This window comes from Galeopterus variegatus, unplaced genomic scaffold (genome assembly GCF_000696425.1).
Source record: "Galeopterus variegatus unplaced genomic scaffold, G_variegatus-3.0.2 Scaffold7293, whole genome shotgun sequence".
Classification (NCBI taxonomy): Eukaryota; Metazoa; Chordata; class Mammalia; order Dermoptera; family Cynocephalidae; genus Galeopterus; species Galeopterus variegatus.
The window spans coordinates 64,007-75,619 of record NW_007733404.1 but is presented as its reverse complement, the minus strand read 5'-3'; the positions used below and the strand labels follow the sequence as shown (position 1 = coordinate 75,619).

The 11,613-nt window shown below is 42.2% G+C and overlaps 1 protein-coding gene across 1 annotated transcript in view; it reads right to left on the bottom strand.

The window, feature by feature from the left end:
- Positions 1-10,467, bottom strand: part of LOC103607273 (DNA-directed RNA polymerase III subunit RPC2-like) — a 44,198-nt gene extending 33,731 nt beyond the window's left edge. The window contains exons 1-2 of the mRNA XM_008591797.1: positions 10,301-10,467; positions 3,421-3,453 (exon numbers count right to left, since the gene is read on the bottom strand). Of these exons, the coding sequence (XP_008590019.1) occupies positions 3,421-3,453; positions 10,301-10,372 (105 nt within the window). The 5' untranslated portion in view covers positions 10,373-10,467. The remainder of the gene's footprint in view (positions 1-3,420; positions 3,454-10,300) is intronic.
- Between the last annotated feature and the right edge of the window lie 1,146 nt (positions 10,468-11,613).

The following is an 11,613-nucleotide window of genomic DNA, read 5'->3' as shown; positions in this document are numbered from 1 at the left end:
AAAAAAAAAAAAAAAAAAAAAAAAAAAAAAAAAAAAAGAATGAAATCCTATCATTGGTGGCAACAAGCCTGTAAAGACATTATGTTAAGTGAAAAAAGTCAGACACAGAAAGATAAATACCACATGATTTCATTCACATGTGGGAGCTAAAAAAAAAAATAAGTTGAACTTTTAAAAGTAGAAAGTAGAATTGTGGCTAGAAAGGTGAGGGGGAGGAGGAGAGTAAAAGGTCGGTTAATGGACACAAAATTACAGCTAGACAGGAAAAATAAATGGTGTATAGCAAATGCTAGGCATTTATACTGATGGAGTTTGGATGTGTTGTCCCCTCCAAAACTCATGTGGAAATTTGATCTCCAATGTGGCAGTGTTGGAAACTGATTGAGTCATGGGGGCAGATCCCTCATGAATGGATTAATGCTCTCCCTGGGGGAGGGGGAGATAATGAGTGAGTTCTCGCTCTATTAGTTCCCGCGAGAGCTCGTTGCTTAAAAGACCTTGGCATCTTCTCTCTCTCTCTCTCTCTCTCTCTTGCTTCTTCTCGCTATGTGATCTGCTTGTACCCACCAGCTGCCTGCCACTTTCCGCCATGAGTAGAAGCAGCCTGAGGCCCACGCCAGATGCAGCTGTCCCAGAATTGTAAGGTATTTTTTTTATAGCAACACAAAACGGACTAAAACATATACCTAAAATAATTTATTGTATGTTCTCAAACAGCTAGAAGAGAGGAACTCAAATGTTCTCATCACAAAGAAACGATAAATTTTTGTGATGATGAATTTACCAACTACCCTAATTTGATCATTACACACTGGATACATGCATTAAAATATAACCCTGTACCTCATAAATATTTATAATCAATATATTTCAATTTTTAAAAATTAAAAACAAAAAAACAGGTATGGCTGTATTCTAATAAATTTTACAAGATTTAGAAAAACAGGGGAAAAAACCCTTTTCATCCTTGAGAGGTAATTTGACCTTTGGAATTCAAGATACTGATTCCCCATAAGCTAAGAAACAAGGCAAAATTTTCTATGCATACATTGAATTTTCAAAGTATCCAAGAAAAAAATACAGCCATTGAGCATCTTCTCTTCAACCCTCAATGTCTAATTTCTTTTTTTGTCTTTTCCTATCTGAGCAATTTCATGATTTTCACATATCCAAACCTTGGTCATTCATATCACTTAAAGAAGAATGACAGGAAAAAACAAGGATCTCTATTAAGAGAGTTAAAAATACTGGCATTTGAAATTGAAAGCAGGATGAAACTCAGGGAACCTAAGATCAGACACAGCTAGCGGAGGCTTTCCTTTTGTCTTAGGAGTCGAAGCCACACATACATTAACACTACGTGCTGCTATGGACAACACTGAAAAATAAACATGTGGACTCCAAAATCTTAGCATTTAAAGGGACCACATGTGCTCATTTTTAAAAATTTAATCTTTGAACACAATTGCTCAACACTTCTAGAACATTCCTAACAGATAATCACAGAGCCTTTGCTTTAATTACACTTCCTTATTACGGATCTCATTAGCTTAACAAAGCAACCATTCCACTTTGAAACAGTCCTAATTGCTGGGGAAAAAATTCAACCTTATCATGATCTGGGGTCTACTTTCGTTTCCACCCATGGGACTTAATCGTCTCTTCTGGAGAAAATGCCTGCTCTAGGACAGACCGTTTAGTCATCACATCTCTCCTTCATGTTCTCACTTCCATGCTGACCAGGGCCTTCAGTTACTTCTCACACACCTGCCTTTCACACCCTTCAGCCGTGGAAGGCCTGCTCCTGGACATGCTCCAGTATGTCAACCTTCCCCCTAACGTGGGCACCATGAACTCACTAACAACACTGTCCACACACATAACCAGTGTACAGAGGGGCTACTGCCGCCCTCATCCTGCATATCATACCACTTCTATTAAAGAAACCAGGTCACATCAGTGGCTCATACGGGGCTTTCAGTCAACTAAAACTCAAAGGGTGATTTTTATCCTCACACAAAAAATGCTATTACGTTGAGCACACCGCATTTAGTACTTGTGCAAAACTAAGCACAGGGATTTACATTTCCTCTTTACTGCTGTCGTCCTAGCCAAGGAGGACTTCTGAGTCTTGATTCTGTCAGCCAACAGCATGGGCAGCCTTGTAAGCTCTGCGTTACCTTCAGGTATGTATTAAAATCTTTAAACTTTTGTTCATGGGCAAATATGTTTCAAGGTATTCTGAGTAAAAGAGAACCCCAACTTTAAATGAATGAATGCAATAACCACGGTCTCGTGTCCCTATGTGAGTTCTCTACTTCTCCTTGGACTGTGTGTCATCAACTGTCTCCTCTCCTCTGAGTCATAAATACCATCCCTTCTTCTCCAATTATGTACAGTTCCTTAAAAAAACAAAACTTCCTCTTGACCTCATTACCATTTTATTTCATTCTTGGTCACCCCCCTACTTAAAAACTCTTCAGTAGCTTCCTAGAAGAAAAGTCAAATCCTTATGATCCAGCAATTCCACTGCCATATGATCCAGCAATTTCACTGCTGGGTATATAACCAAAGCAATGGAATCATCATGTTGAAGGGATACCTGCAATCCCATGTTTACTGTAGCTCTATTTACAATAGCCAAGAGGTTCCTAAACGTCCATAGTTGGATGATTGGATAAGGAAAATGGGATATATACACACAATGGAATACTACTCTGCCATAAAAAAGGAGATACTATAAAAGCTGCCATTTGCAACAACATGGATGAACTTAAAGAAAATCATGGTAAGTGAAATAAGCCAGGGACATAAAGAGAATTACCACATGTCCTCACTCATAAGTGAGAGCTAAAAAATAAACAAACAAATAAATAAAAGAAAGATACAACAATCACAATAATACATTGAACTTTTAAAAGGAGAGAACAGAACTGAGGTTACCAGAGGTGGGACTGGGATGAGGGGGTGGGTAAGGGAGGAACTGGTAAAAGGACATGAAAAATGATTATATTGTATAATGTTGAATACACTAATTATCCTGATCTGAGCATCACATATTGCACACAGGTATTGATATTCAACTCTGTACCCCACAGATATGTACAATCAACTATGTTTCAATAAAAAATAAAATTTTTAAAAAACAGAGATTCTGCATATGAATTTCTATTTTCCTTCCTTAAAAAAAAAAATCATTATGGTATTAAAGTATACATGAAGTAACTTGAATAGCCTATAATCTTACTGCAGCAGTCATCATCATTTAAGACACAAGCACCCAAAAAAAAAAAAAAAAAAAAAAAAAAAAAAACCCAAAAAACAAAAACAAACAAAAAAACCCTGAACTGAAAAATAGCTCATTTCTTGACTTTTTTCATCTGAAAAATAACAAATTATTATTAAATGTGAAAAAATTACCTTTAAAAATGCTGGAAGCAGCCTCCATTTTTCCTGTGAACCAAAATAGTAAGAATATCAGAACTCTGTGACAGCAACTACAATACTTTTATAAGATTTTAATGTACCAAGAGAAGCAAAAGAAAGTAAATTAAAACTAAATGAACAAATTTTAAATTGTAACTACTTTTATGGAAATCGTGTGTGTGTGTGTACATGCATATATGTATAAACATACGTACATTATACATACGCCACAGATTTCTTAAATAGAATATAATTTAATCTCTTTTTGATGACTCAAGATTTCAAGCACTTTTCAATCTTTTTTTATTCTCATGACATGCCTTGAGTAAGCAGGATCTGCCAATTTGAGAAAGTCTCAGAGAGCCTGGTGGGGGAGCCAGGTCTCACGATGCAAAGGGATTTGTCTTCCCCTCCCATCCTTTCTCAACTGGTGCCTGGTCAGAGCTCACCTCAGGGCTGCAGGACAGCAGCCTCCCATACTAAATAGCTGCAAACTCACCAAGGTCAAGGGTTCGGATCCCCATACTGGCCAGCCGCCAAAAAATAAAAATAAAAATAAAAAAACAGCTTTCAACTGCCACACTTCTCGAGTTCTTAACCATGTTTTTTACACCTTCCTGAGGTCGTAAGTGGTCTACCACGACAGCCTCTTTTCATGTATGTTATCTAATCTGCTAATGGGAAATCAGGCAAATCGCCAGAGCCAAGTCTACAGTTAGAATATATAGTTTCAGTCTCTGAGGAAGGACCTAAGGATCACATGGGTCTTTGCAGCAACTGTGAAAACTCTGGCTTTCACTCTGAGTGACCTGAGAAGCATTGGAAGGCTCTGAGCAAAAGAGTGACGTGATGATCTGATTCATTTTAACTAGAACACTCTGGCTGCTGGGTTGAGAACAGAAAAGGTTAGCAGCAGTAGGGAGATCATTTAGGAGTTTACTGCAATAATCCAACCTCGTAACAGTATGGGTAGTGAGAAGTTAGCCAGGAGATACAATTTGAAGTTAGAGGCAGCAGGACTTGAAAACAGATTAGATGGAGACTCTGAGAGAAAGAGGCATCGAAATTAGCATCAGGGTTTTTGGCAGGAGCAAATACAGGGACAGAGCTACCACTGATGGAGATGAGGTGGGGAACACTGTAGGCGCAGCAGGTTCAGGTGTGGAGGCGCTATCAGGAGTTTGGTTTGGGACACACGTTTGAGACAGCTACGAGCCATTCAGGAGGAAATGTCAAATAGTCAACAAATATGAATCGGCAACTTGGGAACAGAGTGGCCTGGAGATATAAATTAGGGAGAGGTTTGCAAATGGATGGCCATTAACACCATGTGATGGATGAGAGTGAGACCAAGAAGACTCCAACATTTAGAGATGGACAAAAGGTAGACCTAGCAAAGGAGACTGAGGAGTGAGCACGGAGGGAGGCAGACAACTTGGACATGGTGAAAAAAAAAAAAAAACAAAACATTTTCAAGAAGGGAGTCAGGCAAAACTAATCTATGATGATAGTAATCAAAAGGTGGGGGGCATGGATACCGAAAAGGGTCATAAGGGAAATTTCTGGGGTGATGGAAATGCTCTATAGTGTGTGTTGGGTGATAGTTATTCAGCTATACATAACTATAAAAGCTGACATGACCGAACACTTAATATCTATGTATTTAATATATATATATATAAATTAGACCTGAATTAAAAAAAAAAAAAGTAAAGAAAGAGGGGAATGACAACTGGTACAGGTTAAATTGTGTTCCTCCCAAAATTTGCATGCTGAAGCCCTAACGCCCAGTACCTCAGAATGTGAACTTATTTAGAAAATGAGTTGTTGAGGGCCGGCCCGGTGGCGCACTGGATAAGTGTGCCGCTTGGGAAGCTCGGCGGCGCTCCCGCCCGAGGGTTCGGATCCCACATACAGACTGGTTCCCGCTCACTGGCTGAGTGAGGCACGGGAGCAGCACCGAGGGTTGCGATCCCGTTGCCGGTCCCCGGTCCAGTACGGGGGCAACACTGAGGGTTGCGATCCGTTGCCGGACACGGAAAAAGATAAAAGACAAAAAAAAAAATAAAAAGAAAATGAGTTGTTGCAGAAATAATTACTTTAGTTAAGAACAGGTCATTAGGGTGGGCCTTGATCCAATATGACTGGTGCCCTTATAAAAAGGGGAAATTTGAACACAGAGACACACGCAGGGACAAAGCCATGTGAAGATGAAGGCAGAGATCAGGGTGATGCTTCTACAGCCAAGGACTGCCAGCAAACCATCAGAACCCAGTGGAGAGGCATGGAACAGATCCTCTCAGAAGGAACCAACTATGCTGCCACTTTAATCTTGGTCTACCATTCTCCAGAACTTTGAGAAAATAAATCTCTGTCGTTTAAGCTAGCCAGTTTGTGGCACTTTGTTACAGCAGCCCTATAAACTAATACAGTCCCTCAACTTCCTACTCCCACACCTTCAAATTTCTCTCTCTGCGCCCATTCTCATACCCATCCTCTCCCATCTCAAAGGAAGCAGTGTCATTCCTTGGTCTAAGGCTAACCCTTCTGCCACAACACATCTCCTCCAATCCTCTCAAGAAAAACAGTAATCTTGCCCCCATTTCAGGCCTCTCCACCCTTGGATATTCAACCTATTCTCTCTGTTGGCGCCCTCTTCAAGACCATTAAACTATTCAGATCTTTCTATTAAAAAAACAAAACAAAAAATGAACCCAAAACTTCCTTGACCCAGCAACTCCCTCTAGCTACTTTCTTCCCTGACCTTCACCTTCCTATGTCCCCCCAAATAGTCTATACTTAGCTTGTCTGTTCCTCACTTTCCACGCTTTCTTCATCCCAGCATAGTCAGGATTCTGACCCACCTGCCAGTGAAATGGCTTGACAAAGGTCAGGAAGGCTGCTGATCCCAAAGCCCTGCCCTCAGCTCTCCACTCACACATCCCTTCCACAGCACTGACCATGCTGGCCACTGCCCTCTGGTAACACTCCGTGACAACATTCTCTGCTGATGTCTTTCCTCTCCCTGACTGTGTCTTCTTGCTCTTCTTTTCCTCTGCCCACCTGGTAAATGTCAGTGTTCTTCAGAGTTCTATCCCAGGCCACATCTTTTCTCGTTCTCAAGTAGTGCTGGGCACGGAGGATTCAAACAACACCTGTTTAGCTTCCCCCATTTCGCCCCCAGTTCCAAATGTAAGCTCTTTCAAGGGCACTGACCTTGTCTGTGTCGTTTATCACAGTGCCTGGCACATAAAAGACCCCCAATAAATACTGAGTGAATAAATGAACTCAAGAGTGAATATCACTACCACAGTGAGCCACCAGGAATGGGCCTGTCCCCTCCAACTCCTGACTGGGCAGCAACACCTTAAGGACTGAGGCTACTCAAACTCAGTATATCCAAAATTAATCTTCCCTCAGCTCCACTCCCAGTCTCAGTGAACAGCACCATTCATCCAGTCAATCCCAGATTTGATACCCGGAAGCACTTCCCCTCTGACTTCTCTAATCAACGGGAAGACAGGTCCTACCAAGTCTACCTCCTTTTAACCTCCCTCACATTCATCCTCTGCTACTGTGTTAGGCCCACCGGGACTACCGCAGTATTTCCTTTCTAATCCCCCTGTTCGTCCCTTCAAGCCAGAGTTCACGTTCTCATGTGCACAGCTGATCATCTCAGTCTCTGCCTTACAGCTCTTCAGTGCCTCCGCACCCTCCTCAGGATGTCTAAACCCCACGGCAAGGCACACAAAGTCCTCTGTGCTCTCAACCCCGCCTACTCGTCCAGCCTCACCTCATATCCCACAGCACAGTGTGGACTCCTGCTCATGGTGCTCCATCTATTTGGAGCGCCCCCTTCCACCACACTTCATCCACATCCGTCAAGATGTTCAGGCATCACATCCCAGCTACCATTAGTAATACCAATATATCCTCTGCTTACTTGTATCACAGCACCTATGGCATGGTATTCTACCTGCTTACATGCCTCCCCCTATAAATCTGTAAGCTCCTGAAAGGCAGGGAACAAGTTTCACTACTGGGTAAGTACTCAATAATATCGATAAAATATTTGTTCAACAAATAAATAGTTACCTGGCTCCAACGCTTGTGTTATTTCTCCTACCATTCTGCCATGCTACCATACGGAGCACAGAAAAAATACACTAGGCAAGGCAGTTCAAGTAAAACTGAGCTCCCACCTAGCAAAAGTTACAGAGAAAACACTGAAGTTGGAAAGCCGGAGTAAATAAATACTTTAATCTTTCAATTAAAAAGAAATGCCATTTTTCATTCAGAGAAAACTCAGCACTATTAAAGAATTTCTCTGAGAGTACTGTTCAGATTAATCTTCATTAGTTCAACACTGAAATTAAAGTGTTTACCTCACAAAATCAAAAATGCAAAGACAATAGTCAGCAATATAAATGGCTGAAATGTCAGTCTCTGAGTCCCTGAATGCAATTCTAGACAACTCTGCTTTGGGAACAGCAATAAAGTTACTCGTCATACTCATTCACTCAACAAGAATGTTAAGAACTGAGGACACACCAGAGAATATGACAGTGAGAAGTCTGGTGGGAAGAAAAACAAGTACAAGATACCATGGCAGCAAGTAGCAAGGAGATCCAATGTTTTCTGGGAAAATCAGGGAAGGCTTTCCTAAGGAAATCATATCATAGATATTTAGAATTTAATTTACAAACAGAAATGAGAAAAAGATCCAGAAGGAACTGTATGCAGGGAGGTGGGGAACGGTGGGAAAAGAAGCTGGAGAAATAAGCAGTGGCCAGTCTGAGTAAGTATCCTATAAACATGGTAAGGGCTTTAGATTTTGCCTTAAGAACAATGGGCAGAAATTGAACAATTTTAACCAAGGGAGCAACATAACCTCATTTGTGTGTTTAAACTGATGGCTCTGGCTATTCTCTAACGGACTGGAGTGGGACAAGACAGGAGCTGGGTAGGCCAGTTAGGATGTAAGAATTGACATATGAGTTGTGTAACAGCAGGAATGAAGTCTCAGGTTTGCATGTTTAGAAGGCAGGAAGACACTTAAGATGTGATGATAGACTGAATGCGGAGGGCTGGGAAGAGGTACTGTTATGCCTCAATCAGAAAACTGGAATTGTGGAAGTGGTCCCTTCACAACTGTGCAAATTCAAACAAGAAATATAAATCTTCTATGTTTATTTCTTCAGCTTTCTGGAGAAGCGGTCCAGGCAGCAGTTAAGGATGAAGACTCTGGAGTCAGACTGAGAGTCCCAGTTCCAGATTGGCCATCTATCACCTTCTAACACTGCGCTAGTTACTTAACCTCTCTAGGCCTCTCTGGCAAAATGGGAGTAAAATTAGTACTTATTTCAGAGGATTAAATAACATAATGCCTGTTAAGGTTAAACAGATCCTGACACACAGTAAGTGCTTAGTAAATGCTGGCTCTTGATATTAACTCTACAAGGTTAAAAACCCAGTATTGCTTGATGATCATCAGCAGTGTATTACACGCACTCAAAGACCGAATCGGATGGATTAATTATAATTTGACTTCATTAAGACGCCAAATAATTATAAGGAGGTTCTTATAATCCAACAGATTCACCAATTACGTCACTCTCCTGCTTAAACCCTTTAAAAGCATCTCACTGCTCCCAGGAGAAAGTAAGTCCAAGCTCCTTCAGATTTCTAGCAAAGCCTTTAATAATCAGGACGCTTACATATCCTTCATCTTCTTTCTCTCCTCTATTTTTCTTCATTTTAATATTTAGTACTGCTGGATTTATGTTCCTCAAAAGCATCAGATGGTCCTGCCTAAGGGGCTTCAAGTATCCTGTTGCGTCTACCTGAAATCTCTCCTCTGACGATCCTCTCCAGACTCATTTCTCCACTTCCCCATTCCATGCCAATTAAGATTTTGAGGCTCAGAGAAATTATAATACGCGCCTTTGCCAAAAATGAAATGTCAACAGCTGTACTTCATGGGGCAGCTCCCTGCTGGGCCTTTCTCCTGAACTTCTGAGATTCTGATGAAAGCTACGGGGCTTCTCCGCAGAAAACACACGGCAAAGTGTTGAGCAAATATTCAGGCCGTTTAAAATATCCCTGCAGCCCACACTTGAACTCTGGGTTAAAAGTACACATTAGTAGCCTGGGATTCGGACGATGTGGTTTTACCAACACAGCCAGCTGTGGGACCTCATGAAAGTGGCCTGAGCTCCTGGACCTCAGTGTCCTCCTCTATAAGCCCGCGAAGACGCAATCCGTCCCCCAGTACGAGGGCCCTGCCTCTTCGACGCTCACTTATCCTGGAAGGGCTCCAACCGGAGAACCGTCCACGGGGCTTCTCGGCCCCGCAGCTCCTCTGGGCTCAGTCCTTTTTTTTTTTTTTTTTTTTTAAAAGATGACCGGTTGAGCGAACCGGCCATCCCTATATGGGATCCGAACCCGGGGCCTTGGTGTTATCAGCACCGCACTCTCCCGAGTGAGCCACGGGCCGGCCCATCAGTCCTTTTTTTTAAAAAAAAGATGACCCGTAAGGGGATCTTAACCCTTGACTTGGTGTTGTCAGGACCACGCTCACCCAGTGAGCAAACCGGCCATCCCTATATGGGATCCGAACTCGTGGCCTTGATGTTATCAGCACGGCACTCTCCCGAGTACGGGCTGGCCCTGGGCTCAGCCCTTTAAAGCGCACGCGGAGGCGGGCTCGGGAAAGGACCGGCAGGCGCGCGGGACTCTGAGCATGCGTGGGAGACCTGAGCATGCGCAGAAGCCGACAGCCCGACACCCCCACCCCACCCAGTTTTGCTGCATGAGCTCCCCAAGCAACGCCCCCTCAGGAGGCGTCCTGGCCCCTTCCGCTCCTTGCACTCACCTCTACAGTTGGTATCGGTGCAGCCAGCTGAGCCGGGGTCAGGTTTCCAAACTCCTCCGCTAGCACGTCCATACTGCTCACGACGAAGGAGGAAGCAGACAACCCCTGCACGCCTGCCTTCGCTGCTCCAGGCAGAGCGAAGAACGCCTGAAGAGCGGTGCGCCGAAGCCTAAACTGTCCCCACCGCGCATGTTCATTGGAGGCGCGACAGAAAGGTTCCGCCTACTCCCGGTCCGACCTGCGGTGGAACCCGGATGTGGCCGAGGCCAAGCCGGGAAACTGCGCCCCCTGCTGTAGCTCGGAGGTCTCGCGCGGGTAATCCTAACCCCCTGCCAACAGGTTTATTGCCAATTCCCGAGTAATTGAGACCAACAAAACATAGTGGTTGTAATTTTTAAAGTAAGAAGTATAAACGGATAATTTGCGCAACTTGAACCACCAAGGAGGTGAAATCATTTAATACAGTCCAAAACTATGCGTTGTATAGTATGGAAAAGAAGGAAACTTGCCAAATGCTTAGTAAAAGTTGATTGGTGAAATAAATGATGGTATGTGCGTGTGATGGAATAGTATACAGCCATCAAAATGACCGTAAAGTGGGGAGGAATTAACACTAGAGAGCAAGGCATAACCGGGCACTAATTAAGACAGTATTAAATTCTCAAGGTGCTAGATGGAAGATCTAGGAGTAAAGACCAGTCCACTGAGAAATTTACTATGAGAAGATGGCATTTAAATTAGTAGGGGAAAGATGGCCTGTTCAATAAATGATATTGGAACAGCCGATTAGCCATTTGGGAAAAAAATATATATCTAGGTAAATCCTACATGGTCTAAATATTTAAATGTTAAAATCTTAGAAGAATATGTAAATGAATATATTCATAACATTGAGGTGGTGAAGACCTTCAAGGAAACAGTTAGAAATCATAAAGGATTTAATAATTCTAAATATGGCTTTATGATTTTATGGAAAATTAAAAATTTTCTGAACAGATGTTTAAAAATCACCATGGAGTTTTTTAAAAACACAAGTTGGCAGAAGACAAAGGGTTGGTCTCCCTAATTTACAATGAGCTCTTACAAATCAATAGGGGGAAAATCCCATTGGAAAAAACAAGGCAAAAGATATCAACAGTTGTTTAAGGGGTGCAGAGTTTCAGTTTGGGAAAACACAAAAGTTCTGTAGATGGATGGTGGTGATGGTTGCACAATAATGTGAATATAAGTAACGCTGTTGACTTGTACATTGTTTTTTAAAAATTTTAACATTTACTTGTACATTTTTGTGGGTTACAATGTGTTGTTTCAAT